This window comes from Cebus imitator, unplaced genomic scaffold (assembly GCF_001604975.1).
Source record: "Cebus imitator isolate Cc_AM_T3 unplaced genomic scaffold, Cebus_imitator-1.0 Scaffold33, whole genome shotgun sequence".
In the NCBI taxonomy this organism is placed as follows: domain Eukaryota; kingdom Metazoa; phylum Chordata; class Mammalia; order Primates; family Cebidae; genus Cebus; species Cebus imitator.
The window spans coordinates 6718313-6739631 of NW_016107348.1; the positions used below are offsets into that span (position 1 = coordinate 6718313).

General features: G+C 34.4%; 1 protein-coding gene across 3 annotated transcripts in view; it reads left to right on the top strand.

Annotated features, from left to right (window-relative positions):
* The window catches only part of HMCN1 (hemicentin 1), a 455928-nt gene that overhangs the window by 256963 nt on the left and 177646 nt on the right, over nt 1-21319 (top strand). For all 3 annotated transcript variants that reach the window (XM_017524525.2, XM_017524527.2, XM_017524530.2), the window contains exons 23-30: nt 1104-1231; nt 3405-3677; nt 6305-6400; nt 8932-9126; nt 10127-10257; nt 10418-10565; nt 12495-12621; nt 16085-16239. In XM_017524525.2, the coding sequence (XP_017380014.1) occupies nt 1104-1231; nt 3405-3677; nt 6305-6400; nt 8932-9126; nt 10127-10257; nt 10418-10565; nt 12495-12621; nt 16085-16239 (1253 nt within the window). The remainder of the gene's footprint in view (nt 1-1103; nt 1232-3404; nt 3678-6304; nt 6401-8931; nt 9127-10126; nt 10258-10417; nt 10566-12494; nt 12622-16084; nt 16240-21319) is intronic.

The window sequence follows — 21319 nt, forward strand, 5'->3', positions numbered from 1 at the left end:
GCCATTGGTGGTATTGGGGAATAACCTGTAAATCTGTTGCAGTTTTCTGGTGACTTGCCTTTCTCTTATTGACTGTAGAAATTTGGTCTTTATTTTTGATAATAACCATTTTTATTTTATGTGTGTTGAAAATATACTCTCTCAGTCTATTGCTGTGGTTTCAAGTTTATGTGTGGTGTCTTTGGTTGTACAGAAGGTTTCAGTTTTTAAGGAGCACAATGTATTAATCTGTTCTTTTTCAGATGTGTACTTTTTGTATCTTCTTAACATGGAGAAGATTGTAAACACAACCTTCAATGTTTAATTCTATTTTGAGTTTTGTTTTTCACATTTTGGACTTCAGTCTACCTGAATTTTAAATTTTGTCAATAATATCAGGTAGTGATCTAATTTTATTTCTTTATTTTCCCATTTGGAAAGCCAGTTGCCCAACATCATTTTGAATAGTCAATACTTTCCTTACTTTTTGTAATATCACCTCTGATGTTGCATGTTACATGTTGAGTTCTCACATATGCTCAAGTTTCTCTTGAGGACTCTGTACTTAATTATTTCTTCATTTGCATGTCTCTGGGCCAATAGCACTCTTCACTGACTTAGCTTTATAAGAAATCTTGGTATTAGGTAAGTCTACCTAGTCTTCATTATCCTTTAAAATCATTTTAACACAACGCAATAATATTTTTATATGTAGATCTGGCTCACCCAAATGCATTATTATTCAATAGGAGGAATATATTCAGATATTTTTAATATTTCCTTTAACATTATAGAAAATAATAATGAAACATTCAAAATAAATTCAAAGTTAACTCAAATATACATTTGCTTTATAGAACAGAAAGATGTTTAATTATTTGGCAGTTTTCAGACCACTAAGATTTAAAAGTAAAATAAATCATGTTTTTGTGTTTTCAGGAAGATCATACACAGGATAATTATGAAAATTCCTGACTTTTAAGGTGTATAGATACACGTTACAGATGGGAAAATGGTTTAAAAAAACTACTTGTAGAGTAGTAATTTCATACTGAAGTGTAGCTGCATAGGGGATATTTAAATTCTACTGTTCCCTGGTCTACTATATGGTTTCTTTCTTTTAGACACACATTCCTCCCTTCTGGCTCAATGAAGATCACTGAAACCCGCATTTCAGATAGTGGGATGTATATTTGTGTTGCCACAAATATTGCCGGGAACATGACTCAGGCTGTCAAATTAAATGTTCATGGTGAGTTTTGAAATGAGAGCATATGATAACCCTGTGGACTGGCCACAAGAAAAGCCATAATCCTAGTTTGTTTAATAGTTAATTTCTAAATTGTGTATAGAGTAATTAAAGAAACAAATTCTCTAAAACCTGAGACTTGCGATTTACTTTTGTTTATTCTGAAAACCTTGCCTGCTATTTATAAACAATCTTCTATTTATTCCTTTATCAAATAAACTGTATTAAATTTTTGGATCTCAGTTTTTCTAAATGTCAAGTTACTTTTTGCTATTATTGTTGATATACAGTAGTAAAAAATATGTTTAAGCAGGTAGCATTTTATAGAACCCAATACAAATTTTAAAATAATAATTTAGTAGTATTTAAATGATCATTTTCAACATTTAAAGATCTCAGCAACTGTGGCAATTCCTCAAGGACCTAGAAATAGAAATTCCATTTGACCCAGCAATCCCATTACTGGGTATATATCCAAAAGATTATAAATCGTTCTACTATAAGGACACATGCACACGAATGTTCATTGCAGCACAGTTTACAATAGCAAAGACCTGGAACCAACCCAAATGCCCATCAATGATAGACTGGACAGGGAAAATGTGGCACATATACACCATGGAATACTATGCAGCCATCAAAAACGATGAGTTTTTGTCCTTTGTAGGGACATGGATGAACCTGGAAACCATCATTCTCAGCAAACTGACACAAGAATAGAAAATCAAACACTGCATGTTCTCACTCATAGGCAGGTGTTGAACAATGAGAACACATGGACACAGGGAGGGGAGCACTACACACTGGGGTCTGTTGGGGGGAAATAGGGGAGGGATGGTGGGGGGTGGGGAGTTGGGGAGAGATAGCATGGGGAGAAATGCCAGATATAGGTGATGGGGAGGAAGGCAGCAAATCACACTGCCATATGTGTACCTATGCAACAATCTTGCATGTTCTTCACATGTACCCCAAAACCTAAAATGCAATAAAAAATTTAAAAATAATAATAATTTAGTAGTATTTAAATGATCATTTTCAATATTTAAAGATCTCAGCAACTGAAAAAATTGTTTCCGAAGATTCTTTGAGTATGACTCCCCGACTCCCTGTTAGTTTGCTTTATTCCTCCAATCCACACACTCCATCCAGTTCTTCATTCATTCAGCACACTGAGTGCATATGTTACACCAATCATTATGTAGATGAAAGATATTCAAGTATCAGAAGAAATTAGCTCAGATAGTATTGATCTGATTTCATTTTCAGATGAATCGCCACAATTGTGTCCGTGTTGATCATAGGGTTTGAAGTTACATAAGAGTTCTGTCATTTACTAGCTCTAGGGCGTCAGGCATATTAACTAACTCTTCTTATCTTTAGTTTTCTCTTTCATAAAATGATAATATTATCATCAAATATATAAGGTTGTTGTTAGTGGCAGCCTTTAGAAAGTGTTCATTAAATATTAAGTTAAAGAAAAAAAGACAGAGAAATTGGGCTTTTTCGGGATGTATGGTACATATATTCTAATTATATCCTTGTGGCTCAACTTGATTCTACAGTGTACAATGCATGTATGTGGAAATCAGGAATCCTTTGCTGGTGTTTTGATAAATAACTGCATTGAAATTTCTAAAGGAAGATGATAAAAGGAAGAGATAGAGGCTCTTTGTGATTTTCTTATCTGAAATTAGCAAAGGCTTTCATGAGAAACTTTTCTTATTGCCTGACTGATCCTTGTACAAAGAGAACAAAAACTGAGTACATGGAGAGAAATGTTTTTTGGTTACTCCCTTGTATTACAGAAATTATCTGGATTGCCTTTTAAGAGAGTTTTTAACCTAAAGTTATTTACAAATTAAAAGAAGCCTAACGTTTTAAAATGCTTGTTGTTCTTCAAGTTTGGAAGTAAGAGTTTTATATTTACTATTTCCTGCAATCCTTGCAGTATACTGGCATTACAGGCTATTTTCTCTGGATTATCAAGAAAACAGGCCTCAGGAAGTTTACTGGCTTGCCCTAGATCACCTAGCTAATGAATGGTCCAAGCCCAGGTCCAAATCTTGAAATTGTTTCACTTTTTCATACTGCCTGTTGATAAGGGGCTCTCATTTAAAGTGAGTAAAGGAAAGAATTTGTAAAAGTTGGATTATTAATACTCAGTTATTATTTCTAGTTCCTCCAAAGATACAGCGTGGACCTAAACATCTCAAAGTCCAAGTTGGTCAAAGAATGGATATTCCATGTAATGCTCAAGGGACACCTCCTCCAGTAATCACCTGGTCCAAAGGTGGAAGCGCCATGCTGGTTGATGGAGTGCAGCATGTTAGCAATCCAGATGGCACTTTAAGCATCGACCAAGCCGTGCCCTCAGATACTGGCATATATACATGTGTTGCTACTAACATAGCAGGCACTGATGAAACAGAGATAACGCTACATGTCCAAGGTGATTTTTGACACAAGAAAATATATGTATGTGGGTTGGGGAGTAAGGAAAAAGCCCTGGAGCTAAATAGATTATCTTGTATAATCTTAAATCACTTTAGAAAGTGGCTCACACCTGTAATCCCAGCACTTTGGGAGGCCGAGGCAGGTAGATCACCTGAGGTCGGGAGTTCCAGAGCAGGCTTACCAACATGGAGAAACTGTCTCTACTAAAAAAAAAAACTACAAAATTAGCCCAGCTACTCGGAAGGCTGAGGCAGGAGAATTGCTTGAACCTGGGAGGCGGAGGTTGCGGTGAGCTGAGACGGTGCTACTGCACTCCTGCCTGGGCAATAAGAGCGAAACTCCATCAAAAAAAAAAAAAAAAAAGAGTTCTATATAACTTTCATGACTCTTTAACTTTGAAAGGAGTACCATTCGCAAAAGAAATGAAACATACCATTTCTAAACCTGCATGAATTTTTGTATGTTTACTTTTCAAACAAAGTTGTCATGGATCATGTAGATAATGGAAACAGTCTTAGGTGGTGCCCCATCCACTATTTTTGGTTTGGGAGACATTGTGGGAAGAGTGAGTTGGTGTAGGCTTTCACCCCACAGTGCTGGGGTACACTCAAAATAGAGCCCTAGGAAATCTGGGTCCACTACTTCTCTATTAATACTGATATTTGTTTCGATGATTTAAAGATCAGTGTTTATTTCTTCAAACAACAAATATTGATCGAGCACTTGCCAAGCATCTGTCATGTTCTAGGTGGTGACAAGAAAGCAGCGACAAAGACAAAACCCCTGCTTTCATGAGCTGTTCTAGTGTGAGTAGTCAGAAAGCAGGCGAACAAATAAGAAATACAGATTGTGAAAAGTGCTTTGTAGGAAATTAAAATAAGGCAATGGTCCTCAGAGTTGCCTACTTTAGATTAGAACATCAAGCAGGACTTCTCTGAGGAGGTGATCTTTAGAGTGAGATCCTCTGCACTGGAAAGATCCAGCCACATGGAAATCAGGGAGAACAGCATTCTTGTCTGAGGGAACACTAGTACAAAGACAAGAAGAAAAGATAAGCAGGATGTACTTAGCACAGTACTAGATAGTCTTAGTGCTGTCCTGAGTATTAGTACTAATACTGTTCTAAGTATTAGACAGTACTAAGAGACCTGGCCCATTGCAGTTTTGTTGGATGGTTGACTTGAGCACTAACGGAGAAGTTTTCCTGTTCATTCCACAAACTTTATTGGGTATTCATGTTTATAGTTGAATGGGGAAGATAATAATTCATGAAATCTCATGAATACATAATTAGACATTGGTTAGTGACATCATGAAATGGTGGAAGACTCTATATGAGCTTTTAACAGAAAGAAATCACAGAAGGCTTCCCTTGGGGTAGAGACATGTCAGCTGAGATTTGAATGGTAGGTGGGAGTGAGGGGCAGCCCTTCCAAGAGAATGTAGAGAGAACTTTCTGGGAGAAGGACATAGACTATTAAGAGAAGGGCACTGGGTCATGTCTAGGTAGAAATGTTTGGCAGCTGGAAATAGGAATCATATTTAAATATTTTGGAGACACTAGGATCAGCCATCAATCAATAAAGGCCAGCTGGCTGCATTTCGGACTGAGGGCTGAGTAATATGTGATGAAGCTGGAGATGTAGTCGTGGTTCAAATTATCCAAGACCCAGGAAACCAGACTAATGAATTTAGACTTTTTTCTAAATGCAATAAAAAGACTTTAAGAAGTCATCATTGGGAAAGTGATGTGGCTGATTTCCAGTTTTAAAATGTTATTCTTTTGGGAAGGTATCATTCGGCTAGAGAAGATAAGGGAAACTGGTATAGACTATTGTAGGAGCTCAGGCAAAAGATGATGGTAATTAGAATGGGGAAAAGAAGGAAATGGGCTAAAGAATAATTAGGAAATAAAATACTCAGGACATGGTGCTGGATTGGTTATGAGAGTGAAGGAGACGAAGCTCTCAATAACTCCCAAATTTCTTCATGAAATGAATGGATGATGAAGCTGTTCAGAGACATGTACCGACAGGGGGCACTTAGGAAAGAACAGGTCTGAAACTATCTTACAGACAAGATGAGTACAAGTAATGATTCGAATTAGATAAGTCAATGATGAGATTTGTATTTCAGAGAGTGTTCTGGGGACTGTGCAGAATATCAATCTAAAGAGGAACATGTTTGAGAAAAAAAAATCCCCATAAGAAATCTATTGAAGTTGTCTGGTTAGAGAAAATAGTGGTTGGAAATAAGTGATGTTCTTAGGCAGAGAGGAAGACACAGCTATGTGAACATCTGTGGTATTGTGTGATTGGATATGGACGTCAAGCATAAGGGAGAAAGAAAAATGACTGTGGACCATCGTGCCTTCATTGAGGTAATAAGGGAAACAGAACAGGATTGTGGGAAGCATAAAATAATGAATTTTGTTTGGAGAATTTTGAGTTTAAGGCACCGGGTCACATCTAGGTAGAAATGTTTGGCAGCTGGAAATAGGAATCATATTTAAAAGAATAATCAGCAGAGATAGCAGTTCATCAGTGCAGGTAGTTAATTGCCTTAGGAGAGTTTGAAATTGCTCAAAGAAAGACTGTGATGATATATTTATTTTCCTAATAGAACCACCCACAGTGGAAGATCTAGAACCTCCGTATAACAATCCATTCCAAGAAAGAGTGGCCAATCAACGTATTGCATTTCCGTGTCCTGCAAAAGGTGTGTAATACTCATAGATACAGGCATTAGCATAATGTTCTGTTATATTGTTTTGGAATCCTGTGTTGAACCCAAAATGTCATCTTTATAAAATTCCACGTCAGTCCTTGTTACGTTTGAGCATAGTAGAAAATAACCTATCTTTCAAATAACAGCTCTTTGAATAAGTATTTTTTTCCTTTGAGGTATTTTATTGCTTTCAATGTAAAGAATTTCCATTATTTCAAACTTACCTAGTCTCACATGTTTTCCAGATAGTTCAGATCCTTCCTGCTACTTCTTATTTCATCTTTTTTTTTTTTTTTGGCAGATTTTCTCTTTATGATGCCATAGGTGGAGCTATTCAAAATATTCCAGATTTATCTCAATCAGGCAGAGGTATAATAAGGACTATTCCTTTGTTCTGGGCACTTCTAAAAACCTCTTTTCCTAGATCTACTCTCAACTGGTAATTCTAGGGCCAGATTGTAACTTGTCTCTTGGAGGCTTATTCAAGCCCTCCCTTTCCTTGAGTTTCTGGGATTTCTATCCTGCCATGTTTCCTGGCGGGAGATTGGTATTATCTCTCCTTGGGGGAATGTGAAAAGCACTGTCACTGTCACCCTAACAATGCCAAGTAGGTAATTAAGAACATCCTCTCTTTCAAGTGTGCATTCATCAGCAGTGATTCAAAGCAGGTTTGTAGCAGTTCTGGCAAAATCCAAGCAGTAGTCTTTCTGTAACCTCCTGAGGGCCTCCAGGTGGCTGGTACTATTTGTGACCCCTGCCCCATGTGCCTTTTAGCAGTTGTACCTGGGCAGCAGCAACTGGAGGCCCTCATAGCTGTCTCTGTTTCTGTGGCAAGCTTTTTGATCTCAACAGCAGCTGTCACCAATGATTATTTTCTACCAATATTAACAGAAAAATATCCTTAACAAGATTTTCAGACACCTAAAGAATTATCAATAACTATTCCCAGAGTCACTGAGAATTAGGGAGGTGAAGCCAGGGGAGGAGGTCTTTTTTAGGAGGATTTAAAGTTCAGGGAAGTATCACGAGTGCTCACTTCCTCTGGACACGCTGGTGGCGCTGTTGCTTGTTGTTCCCCACTGGATTCCTGACTCCCAAGCTAATTTCTTGTTTTGACTTCCTTTTTTCACCTAGAAAAACATCTCTTCCTTAATTCCTCATTTTCACCTGGAATATAATGCTTGAATCCATTTAAAGTTACTAGATACCTTTTTCATTATCTTTCACTATGAATTTCATCTTGCTCATGGTGGTTCTGTCATTTAAAAATTAAAGATAATATAACTTCTTTCTTTTGTTTGTTCATTTACATTTTTATTAACTCACCAAATATTAATTAAGTAGTCTGATTAAAGTTCATAAAGGAATGACTGGGATGTAAGGAAATGATTACAGCCTCCTTTTTTCTTGACCACATGGACAGGCAACTGGAGTCCATCAGTTTAACCTTTTTGTTCTCATCAGTCAACATTTATACTATGAGCACAACTGAATAGGCCAATCTTTAATTTTCTTCCATAAATTTAACTTTCATAGTCGCTCTTTAAACCTTTAACTCAAGTGTAGCTTCAATGACGCATTATATGTATTTCTGCCATACTTTTATATATATCCTGGATTATATGTCCATCTTTTAATATTTTACTGTTGTTTAGTATGGGATTATTAACAATGTCTCATGTAATCATGTAATTTTTATTTAAAGTGTTTTCTTCTTATCATTATAGATATTACTTCTTTTAAATGCTTAGAATAATACCTGGCACAATGTTTGCTAAATAAATACTTTGTTAGTATAGATTTAATGTTTATTTCCAGTGTTCCTTTTGATTGTATTATACACTCAAAGACTGTTGTATCATTTTTTTTCTCAAGAGTATATCATTTCCATTTATTCTGTTGGTCAGAAGTTAATCCAGGAAAGCTATTTGTCTCACTACTTTCTCATCTACCATTCCAAGAATTGAACTATTACCCTTTGTTTAACAGAATGATATCTCCAAAAGAAGCATGGACAGTAGAGTTTCCTCATCTCTGCAATATCAGGCTTTTTTTTTAAAAAGGGAATTATAAAACATCATTTCTCTATATCATATATACACTCTGTTTGGTGGGGGCAATCTTCATGTTGTATTTCTGTGACAGTGTCTTTTTTTTGCTCTGTCTTTATTTCACCCTAAAACTCTCCCATATCCAGTCCATAGGATTAATACAGTTCCTGTCCCGCCAACAAATCACTGTGAACTCACTAGTCAAATGCTTACTATCTTCTGAATGTTTCCATAAAAACAACTTTGTTCGAATTTTACCACAAGTCTCTTAAGACCCACCGGGATTTAGAGGCATTAACTAACATCATCTCTTCATATTTCCATGCCAGGAGAAATATCTTGAAAGTAGCATAGTACCTAAGGTTAGAAATTATTGTCATAATAAAAACTTTATTTCTCCTTGATATATTTGATATTTAATAATTTCTGATTTTGTTGTGTAATACCGCAAGACTTTAATTTCTTATTTAGGTACCCCTAAACCAACCATCAAGTGGTTACACAATGGTAGAGAGTTGACAGGCAGAGAGCCTGGCATTTCCATCTCGGAAGATGGCACATTGCTGGTTATTGCATCTGTCACACCATATGACAATGGGGAGTACATCTGTGTGGCAGTCAATGAAGCTGGAACCACAGAAAGAAAATATAACCTCAAAGTCCATGGTAAATGTAGTTAAAGTCAAGTAACTGACTATGTGTGCCAAGTCTCCAGTTCTTAAATGTTTAAATTAGTCTCTTAGTGTAGTATCATTTAATATTAATGTGAATAGTTGTAACACCAAACAGAAATCTGATGGTCTGATTGCATTTATTGTTTGATTTAAAAATTCATGTAATTTTTATTGTGATTTTATATCATTCAAAATTCAAATGGTAGAAAAAGATACATAGTAAAAAGTCTCTGAGCTGAGCCATCTACTTATCCTCTGTTTGGATAAAGGAAAGTGTGTGTGTGTGTGTGTGTGTGTGTGTGTGTGTGTGTGTATCTCCCCAAAGATACTTTATGCATATATAATGAAATATTTTATCCCCTTTTTATTTATAAAAGCACACACATAATAGAACATTATATTAACATTCTTCCCCTTCTCTCTTTCACTAAACAATCTATCTTGGAGATTATTTAATGTTCCTAACTTATAGCATCTCATTGTATAGATACACAATGATTTATTTAACCTTTTTCTATTAATGATGAGCATGTAGATTGTTAGTTGTTTTTATTAACCTTTAATGAAATATGTCATTTCGCATAACTGAAAGTGTATATATTTATATATATAAATTTGATGAATACTAGTTTCTTTAGACACCGGGTAATATTCATCCCCATCAACAAAGTAGTTAGTCTCATGTGACTTAAGACTCCAGAAGTTTATATTTTGAGTAATATGTGGAATAAAAGTAGATTCTCTCTTAAATTTATTCCGAATTTAATCCTAAATTTAAAACCTTGAAATAATAAAGTAAAAATCCAATAAGGGTTGTTATTATAAATACATTGATCAAGACTTTTTATTTTACAAGAAAGCATATGCTTAAATATGTCTAGTTTGTCTAGCCATCAAATATCTAAGAATCTGCTCTATAAAGGCCCTTATAAAGAAACTATAAATAATATTTATTATAAAACTACCTAGCTATGACTCCTCTCTTTTTGCAGTGCCTCCAGCAATTAAAGATAAAGAACGAGTTACAAATGTGTCAGTGTTGTTAAATCAGCTGACCAATCTCCTCTGTGAAGTGGAAGGCACTCCATCTCCCATCATTATGTGGTATAAAGATAATGTCCAGGTGAATAGAATCATCCATATATATGTAATTCCTTTCCTCTGTATCTGAAGTGTTCAGATGTTCATTTCTTACTACTACTAATATAAACATTCTACTTCAATTTTTAATCATGCATTTTTATTAGGATTGGAAATAACACTGACCATTTTGGCCCTTAAAGGTAACTGAAAGCAGCACTATTCAGATTGTGAGCAATGGGAAGATACTGAAGCTCTTCAAAGCCACTCCAGAGGATGCAGGAAGATACTCCTGCAAAGCAATTAATATTGCAGGCACTTCTCAGAAGTACTTTAACATTGATGTGCTAGGTAAGAAATACATCCTTTAAAAAAAAAAAAACTACAATTCAGAGGCATTTCTTACCTAAAATAGAGCTGACTACATGAGGAAGTAAAGAGAAAAAAATAAATTTACAGAAAAAATATAGTTTCATTCTATTATTTTTGTCCTTATTATTTGTTAATCAGGACCATATGATATAGAAACTTTGAAGGGTTTTGTTATTTGTAATACAGAGATGACTTTGAAATACTCAGAAGTCATGCTACTATTTTGTGTAAAATAAGAAATTATTACTCTTATCAATTTCTCCAGTTAGGGAGGCAGGATATTCTCTGGGAAGTGGCAACAGCAGAGTGATACAGAATATAACACATTCATGCTGTGCACAACCTGAAGTTGCTAGGCTGTACTTGAACTGGAGAAGGTAGTAAATCCACTTTCCCCTGCGTTCTAATTAACTCTTGTAACTAAGTCAGTCCTGATTCTAATTAAGTAGGGAGCAGCTGTAATAAATTAGGATGTAAGACCCTTTAATGGTAATCATATATTTAAAATTTTATAAGTTTAGTTTGTGAAATTAGATTTGCCATTTAAAGTTCATTTTGTGATAAAATGACTTTCTTCCTTTTCAATATTTTGCTTCTTACAATGGTCATATAATTTGTAAGTCTTGAGTAGAAGCGAGGCTGAGGAATGATACTGCATAAAAATTATATTCATAAACTGCTATAACATAAAAATAATTCCTCCCATTAGTCTTCTCAAAGCCTGAAATTTTTCTTTCCTCAAAATCACTGTTACTATATTTAAGTACAGGTTATGAAAACAAATTAAGAAATCATTCTTATCATGAATCTTGTTGGCATTATTTTCGTTGTTACTCATCTGCTCCCTTGACTTTGAATTCCATCTGTCTGCTGATGACTCCCAATTTTTCATCTCCAGTTCAGACTTCTTCCCTGAGCCTAGGGATAGATAGCTAATTTTCTCCATGCTATTGTGACTTGAGTATCTTAGTTGTGTATCAAACAAAGAGTCCCAGTGAAAGCCAGTTCTTGTTGCCTTCCTCAATCCCCATTCTAGGGACTGGTACCTCCATCCACTCACTTCCTTGTTCCAGAACCTCCAGGTTCTCACTACTACCTTTTCCCCAACATTTCAAATCTACATATTTCCTATTATGTCTACTTTCTAATTCTCTGGTGATCAACTTCGTTTCATCCTTCGGTGAAAGTCTATCGTCATTGATGAGCTGAGTTAATGTAATGGCCTAAGTGCTCACCTGAATCCACTTTTCGCTACTGTAATCCATTCTTCACATATGAGCTTGTGTGGCCTTAAAACATAAATATGATTACACCTCAGTCCTCCCCTACTGAAATCCTTTAGTGGCTGGTCATTTTTCTGAGGATGAAGACCACTTTAAGATGGTGTGAAGGGAGATGATGAGAGAGGCAGGGAAGTATTCAGGAGCTCTTTAATGTGCTTGATAATGCCGAGAATAAAAACTAGCACATTCTTTTTCATGTTATTTTGCATATCAAATTTACCATCTTAGTTTTTTAAAAGACACAGGTAACATATTTCAAGTAGCACAACAGTATATGTAGAATTTGAGTAAGAGTGATGTTCATTGTCATTCATTGTCCAAAATGTATAGCAGTAGCAAATTACATTATATAAGCTTCACTGATCACTCACATTCTAAACTACTTTTGCATGTGAGTTTAAAACACCCAAACATGAATCCTATACTATCATAATTCTTGCAGGTAATTGTCCTGCTAGCAAATATTTCATAAATATGTTTCTACACTTAAATTTAACATTTGGGTACACAGAAGTGATATGAAAACGTATTGTATTTTTGTATAGAAATTATTGACTGCCTTCTACCCCATGCCCACTCTTTCTGCTGAGTAACAGATTTTCATAATAAACTGTCTTTGTTCAAGTTCCACCCGCCATAATAGGTACCAACTTCGCAAATGAAGTCTCAGTTGTCCTCAACCATGATGCCACCCTTGAATGCCAGGTCAAAGGCACTCCCTTTCCTGATATTCATTGGTTCAAAGATGGCAAGTGAGTATCTTTTCTGTATTTGTTGCAAGGGTTCAATTGATAGGAAAAAGATGTGTAAATGCACGTGGATTTTCTTCTTCTTAATTATTTTATCACATAGAATATTACTAAATGAGCATAAAGGAAAAACAATATTGCTCAAAAACTCCTCAAAAATCTTGTAATATCTTTGATTCTTATGAATTAAAGGCTCCTTATAAATGGTGGGAATTCATTTTAGAAACATAGGGGAACTCAAATGTAATATACACTAAATATCCTCTGCCTAAAGGCAAACAGTGAAAAATGCAAGATCCAAATGTCAGATAATTTTAACATGGAATTGACTTATTAAAAGATGTCATAAACATCTTGTTTACGACAGCAAGATGAATACTAAGCTAGTTCTGTGTATGGACAAAAAGGAACTACACATGTTTCTCAGACTCCAAATCTCAAGGGCTGCTTAGGTATGTCCACATCGAAATGGCTGCAATGGTCTTTATTGGTCTGTATTGGTTGTGAGAATTTATTTCTCAAATGGTGGTCAGTTTGTGTATTATAGTTTCTGGAAGCAGATACCTAAGGCCTAAGTAGAAAATGGTCAAGATTTGTGGTATATAAAATAAAAGATTGTATTCAAGTTTTTACAAACAGCAACATAGGAAATATATGGAGGATATGAACAGGCAGTTAAAATATACTTTAGCAATAAACGAAAGATACCATCAATAATTTGATGAATGGTAGAATTTTGTTCTTTACAGGTCATATTGGCAAAAAAGCAAAGGTTTGAAATTATCAAACGTTGACTAGAGTATGGGAAATCAAGATACAGTGCTCTGATGGGGTGACTGTAAGTTAGTATCTTAAAAGGCAACTTATTGATATCTATTAAAATCTGATGCTCATACACTGTGATGCAGTATCCAGGAGATGGAAATAGTCATGCATATCCACAGAGAGGCTTATACATTGATATTCACTGCGACACTGTGATGGCAGAAAAGTGATAGCTGGCTAAAACCCAACATTGGGAGAGTGGGTAGATATTTTATAGCATAATCATATTATGGAACACCGTGCATCAATTAAAAAGAGTAAGATCAAGCTATGTGTACCAGAAATGTCTCCATACCTGTTGTAGGGTGAAAAGCAGAACAATAACCTGATACCACTGATATATTAAGACTTCAGATTTCTTTGGGAATACATTTATAAACATTTTTGTATATAAACAAATTTACCATCTATTTTATTTTACATATATATGTAAAATATGTTTTATTTTTGACCATCAAATTTACATTTATGAACAAAGATGTTTGTAAATATAAATTTATATATGAAAATGTTTATAAATGTAAATAACACGTGGAAGAATACAAATCAAACTCATAATGGGGAGAAGTCTAGAAAGCAGACTCATATTAGGGGTCATCAACCAAGGAGAGTTTTTCTCATCACAATGCTTACATTTTTGTTTAAAATGTTATGTTACTTGCACAATTAACAATCAATAAAAGTCTCAAAATTACTTAAATTGGAGTAGTATATTGTCAAGTATTTCTTTAAAAACTTAAAATGTGGCCAGGTATGGTGGCTCATTCCTGTAATCCCACACTTTGGGAGGCCAAGGCAGGCAGATGGCCTGAGATCTGGAGTTCAAGACCAGCCTGGCCAACATGGCGAAACTCCATCTCTACTAAAAATACAGAAATTAGCCAGGCATGGTGGCAGGCACCAGTACTCAGGAGGCTGAGGCAGGAGAATTGCTTGAACCTGGGAGGCAGAGGTTGCAGTGAACGGAGATAGCACCAGGGCACTCCAGCCTGGGTGACAAGTGCGAGACTTCGTCGCAAAAAACCCAAAAATACAAAAACCTTAAAATGCACTAAGCGAAGGTATTTTATTCTCTTAACTTTTGAGAGCTATATACAAAGTGTCATACTAAGAAATAGAAAAATGTGCTACTATAGAAAATGAAATATTTTCCATTAAATTTTGTAGTCTGACTAGAGGCTTGTCAATAATGGCATTGCGTCTAATTATTCATTATGTGGCTAAGTCATTGAAACTTTTAAAAAACTAGTATGGATATTCTTGAAAAAAGCTTGATGGATTTTAAAGATATGAGTCTTAAGAGGTCATAGACTTTAACAACCTCGTCTCAAAAAACCCAAAAATACAAAAACCTTAAAATGCACTAAGTGAAGGTATTTTATTCTCTTAACTTTTGAGAGCTATATACAAAGTGTCATACTAAGAAATAGTAAAATGTGCTTATAGAAAATGAAATATTTTCCATTTAATTTTGTACTCTGACTAGAGGCTTGTCAATAATGGCATTGCATCTAATTATTCATTAAGTGGCTAAGTCATTGAAACTTTTAAAAAGCTAGTATGGATATTCTTGAAAAAAGCTTGATGGATTTTAAAGATATGAGTCTTAAGAGGTCATAGACTTTAACAACCTCGTCTCAAAAAACCCAAAAATACAAAAACCTTAAAATGCACTAAGTGAAGGTATTTTATTCTCTTAACTTTTGAGAGCTATATACAAAGTGTCATACTAAGAAATAGTAAAATGTGCTTATAGAAAATGAAATATTTTCCATTTAATTTTGTACTCTGACTAGAGGCTTGTCAATAATGGCATTGCATCTAATTATTCATTAAGTGGCTAAGTCATTGAAACTTTTAAAAAGCTAGTATGGATATTCTTGAAAAAAGATTGATGGATTTTAAAGATATGAGTCTTAAGATGTCATAGATTTAACAGCCAAATTTTAAAATAAAACTGCTGCCAATTACATAAACTGAGCATTTTATAGTAGTCAGTAAATGACTCTGAATAGTAGAAAAAGACTTTCTTGACAACCATATACAAGCTTCTCTTGACATAAATATCTTTCAATATTTATGATTATGTAAGCATTTGTATTTATTACAATACTTTTAGAGAAGTTGGCATGATCATTGCTTTTAGTAAATAATAACCATTCATGATATTGTTAATGCTTTTCTAGATATTATGATATTGGTTTAAAAATAATATTATTTAGTCTGAATTTCCTATACTGTAATATTTAAAACTCTTAATTTTTCTTTTCCAGGTAATGGTAGAAATTTTAGCTATACCAACCAAAAAATTTAAAAATCTAAAAAACAAAATAAGATAGGATGAATGAATAAAACAAATAATGACACTACTGTATTTCTATTAATATTATTAAATAATTTAAGATTGAAATGGAGAAACTTTTGATCTCAAAGAGATAATTAACGATTATCTAACTTCTGTTAATAAAGTGGTTTAAAACTTTCATTCTTCTGAATGGGAGTATTAATCATATCATTTTATTTTTTCAATGAACTTTCACTTGTATTTTTAGCCTATATTACATAATGATTTTTGTTTTGATAGAGAAGAAATATGAAAAACTGAAAATAGACCCATAGAATACAATTTTATTTTTTCTAGGCCTTTATTTTTGGGTGATCCTAATGTTGAACTTCTAGACAGAGGTCAAGTCTTACATTTAAAGAATGCACGGAGAAGTGACAAGGGGCGCTACCAATGTACTGTATCTAATGAAGCTGGCAAACAAGCCAAGGATATAAAGCTGACTGTCTATAGTGAGTGCGATTTTCTTATGCTTTTTATTGTCAACTCTCATTACAAGTTGAAAAGCAGGGTTTATTCTACTGGTAACTGCTCTCTTATTTAATACTGAATAATTTGGAATACTACATACTTCAAGAGAAGAAGGAGCCTATCTTCAGGTGTTTCAAAAGGCCAGAATATTGCAGCAAATTTTAATGCCTTTTTTCATTAGATATGGATTTCTTCAAATGGTCTAGTGATTTTTCTACAATCTCACTTAAAGAGAGCAAGAATTTCCTAATTGGTTAGCACATACACAAACCAAATGTCTGTATCTTTGAAAGGAACAGAACCAACTTTTAAAATTACAGAGACTTATGAAATAGAGTGAAGTTGATGATATGCAGACAATTCACTTATTCTATTTTAATTCTATCGTGGCCTCCATCCTGACCATGTGATTATCTTTTCAATGCCTTATGTGTTTGTGCTACTGTTTTCTCCCAGCTGTCCCCACCAAATATAGGTAACTTTTATTTTCTCTAACATTATCAACTTTCCCTGAGGAATGTGATTGCCAAATTCATTTTAATTTTTACCAGTGGAGCCACAGATAGGCAGGTGAACATTATGTTTCCAGCACAAAGATTTATACAATAGAAAGGAATAGAACTTAATAGATCTGTAGTACTCGCTGCATTATCTTCTGTCTTTCCATGGTGTATGATGCTTAAGTAAAGTTTAGATACCTCTCAGAATGTCACCTTCTCGTAGGATCTTCCCAATTAAAAGCAGTCATCTACTTACTCTCTATGATATTGTGCTAGTTCTTTTTGTTTTTGCAGTACACATCACTATCTGATATTTGATTGCTTAATTACAAAGTAATTTACTTATGATCTATTTCTCTCCAAGGAATTTAAACTTGGTAAGAGCAGGCTCTTGTTAATGCATGTTCCCTACTTTAATGTCTAATACATAGCATGTCTCAAGAAATACTTGCTAAATGAATGAATGGTCTAGTGTTACACTGTCTAATATGGTAGCTACTGGCCACATGAGGCTATTGGGCACTTGAAATGTTGCTAGCCCACTGTTATATAAAATACACATCAGATATCAAAGGCTTAATGTGAAAAAATGTAATATATCTAATTAATAACTTTACATTGATTATGTCCAAAATAATATTTTGGATATATTGGACAAAGTAAAATGTATTATTAAAATTAATTTCCTCTGTTTCTTTCCATATTTTTTAATGTGGCTACTAGAAAATTTAAAATTATATATGTGAGTTTGTATTGTATTTCTGTTGGACAACACTGGTTGAGTAATTAATAAGAGCTTGTGTTGAGGCCCAACCACTGCCACTGACTAGCTTTGTGACTTTGGATAAATTTCCTAACCCCTCTGGGCTTCAGTTTTCTCAGCCTTAAAATGGGGATAATAATAGTACCTATGCAGTAGTGTTATTCTGAAAATCAATTGTTAGCTATTTTACATGGATTGAGCTTCTAGTAAGAGCGCAATAAATGTTATTCATTTATCATTATATAATTAGTGATTGTATCATCTTAAAACTTAACGTACATATAGAATCTAGCTCGGTTTCTATATAATTTAATTGCTTTCCAAATCTCCCTTTTTAAATGTTGCTATCTTTATGTAAAGTTCAAATAGCTTTCTCGAATAAAAGAAATTGTATTTAATGCAGGCTTTTAAATCATTTATGTCTATAAATAAAAGCCTTTGGAAGAAATTAGTCATGAAACGACATGTTCTCTAAAAAAGCGTAACATTGCTGAAAGATTAACTATACAAGCATCCAAGTTAAACAGAAGTGCTATTGCTACCTTTGGCCTCCCACCAGAGCCAGACATTTAAACAATAGGTGCCATATTTTTCCCAAGCTGTTGAGTAGTCTTCTCTGCCCTATTGTATCGTTGCCAGGATCTGTGATGAATACGTTTTGGTGATTCAATAAATAAGACTCTTATTTCCATGGGACTTGGGTTCTTTCATTTCAGATTCTCTTGTTCACTCTGTATGATGCCTCCAGGCACCCAGAAGAGAGGACTCTATAATGATTAAACCTTCTGGGATTGTCTGAGATAAAAGGCATTGTAATTTAGTAACGTTTTGAGTATTATAATTCAGGAAATAGCGCCATTTCCTCTTTAGCAATGCTCCATCTCTTAAGCTTAAATTTATTTCACTTGTGAAAATGTCTTTGTTCTTAAAATGGAAAAAAGTAAAACAGATATTATGCTTTGGCCAACTGTGGAGAATATTTATGTAGATTTCAAATTCAGAGTGTGTTTCATACTACAGTTGATTCATTCCTTTTCCTTACTTACACACTGATATGAGAATGAAACGGGGTTGATTCACTTGCAAGGTATAAATGAACATTGGTGCCTAAATAAGGAAAGAAGTTGAGACAAAATAAAAGGGAAAAATAAGAGATGGAGGGTCAAAAAGGAAAAAGAATGTCAAAGAGGGAAGAAAGTAAATGCAGTTTTAATATCCTATCAGGAGATTGTGCAGATTTACAACTAGTAGTTCTGAGGCAAAGATTTGTAAACTGAGGTCCATGGATGAGGTTTGGAGGTCTGAGAGCTTCCCTACATCAGCAGTCCCCAACCATTTTGCACCAGGGTCTGGTTTTGTGGAATGAAACTCTTCCGCTGCACATCATCTGGGATTAGGTAGATTATCGCAAGGAACCTGCAAAATAGGGTTCGCGCTCCTATGAGAATCCAATGCCCTCACTGAGCTGACAGGAGGCAGAGCTCAGGTGGTAATGCTTGCTCGCCCCGTCACCTCCTGCCATGCGGCCTGGTACCTAACAAGCCGACATTTGGGTCCTGGATCCGTATTCTTCCGCGGCCCAGGGGTTGGGAACTCCTTGTATAAAAGTCTTGGCGAGAAAGAGAGTGTGTGTATGTATGTGGGTGTGGGGGGGTGCATGGGTATATCTATACATGCATATACATGTACATATGTGTACAGCTTAATGAGGAATATATTCATAATTTTTATTTGTGTTCCTTTCCCTCAAATGGAAGTATAGTTTGCTGGCAATTATATTTGAATTAAAATGAAACAGGAAGTGAAATATTTATGGATTTGTAAAATTTAAGCAGTAGATAGTATGTTATTACACCATCAGATACAAATGTTATTTGAGTAATTTTTTTCATATTTATAAATACAAACTTTTAAAATAGATCCTTTCTGATACAAATGATATTCCTTTCTAAAATATTCATGAAATATATAGATTTGTTTGAATTTGTGTTCTTGGTTTCATTAATATATTATCCTACTAGTTAGGCTAGCCAGTGATTTATGCAATTTGAGCCAAAGTCTGATAGGCATTTATAGGTTAACCTATGACATAAATAATCTCAATCAAAATTAAAATTTAAAGCATGAGTCAAATACTTTTTCTTTGGGTTTCAAAATGGTAGCTTGAATTTGTATTAATTAATTACCTATAGCAAGACTTGGCAAACCTTTTTATAAAGGGCAATATAGTAAATATTTAAGACTTTGCAGACCATTAGGCAAAATCAAGGAGATAATATAGGTACTTATACAATAAGAGAGAAACAGATTTCTACAAAATTATTTGTTGGTGAAATTCAATGTCTTTGATAATTTTTTTAAATATAAATTTTTTGTAATACAAGTCTACTACTGAGAAACAATTATTTGGGGGGAAATCATTTCACTTAAATGAAATTTGAAGTTAGTGTTCTCTATCATCAAAAACAATTGCAAGTGTTCTGTTACTGGTGTTTGTTGTTGTTGTTTTGAGACAGAGTCTTGCTCTGTCACCCAGGCTGAAATTCAGTGGCAGCATCTCTGCTCACTGCAACCTAAGCCTCCTTAGTTAAAGCGATTCTCCTGCCTTAGCTTCCTGAGTAGCTGGGACTAGAGGCGTTTGCCACCACTCCCAGCTAATTTTTTGTATTTTTAGTAGAGATGGGGTTTCACAGTGTTAGCCAGGATGGTCTCCATCTCCTGACCTCGTGATCCGCCTGCCTCGGCCTCCCAAAGTGCTAGGATTGCAGGCGTGAGCCATTGCACCTGGCTTACTGGTGATTTTTACCTAATGAAATGGGTTTCAAAAAAAAAAGTTAAAAAAGTTTCAAAGATGAAACTTTGAAAATGTCTCTTCATACAGATAAGTACTGCTTAGTACGGATATCATTTTACAGGCATATTATTTTAATTATGCATGTTCATTGCCTGGAAGGCATTTACAGAATTCTGTTGTATTCTTCTCTTGGTATTTGACTTTTGTCATGTCATCACACTGCTGATTAATACATTCTAGGTGAAGGTTAGATGGAAAGCCCTCACTTTCAAAGATAACTAGATTTTGAATGTGAAATTTTGTTTTGCATTTGTGTCAAGGTGTGACAAACTGCTAGAACTGTAGTTTGAGCTCAGAAAATATATCCACTGCAAATTTATGGAGGAATCTAGATCTCACTGTTTGAACTTTTGACAGCCTGGAGAATGTATAAAACTGCTTGACATTACTTGTAACTAAAACAACACAATGTCTACCATGGTATACATTTTGCATTTACGTAGTTTTTTGGTCTGGTAATTTGGGGACTCATTTCAAAACACCATCAAGTTTACAGCAAAACTAATTTCCAAAAGCATTTAGTATTCAATAGCAGTGTTTAAGAATGATTCTTTTTATTCAGAAAGAAGTTCAGCCTTAGCCCTGAGCTCAGAAAAGTACAATGAAACTTCATCACCACTAAGGCATTGATCGACCTGCTGTGTGGTAAGGCAAGTCAGGATATTCAGTTCAACCCTGACAAAAAGTCATAGAACTGATGATGTTTAACTGCATGAGAGCAAACAAAATACATCATTTAACACTACTGGTTTAATAACACCTGAATCTTTTACACAAAATGCCTGCTATTGAATAATACAATGAAAAAACATAGATTTTTTTTAACACCTTGCATTGTAATAAGCTTTGTAAATTTGTCTAAGCCTTTTTTTTTTTTTTTTTTTTTTTTTTTTTTTTTTTTTTTTTTTTTTTTTTTTTTTTTTTTTTTTTTTTTTTTTTTTTTT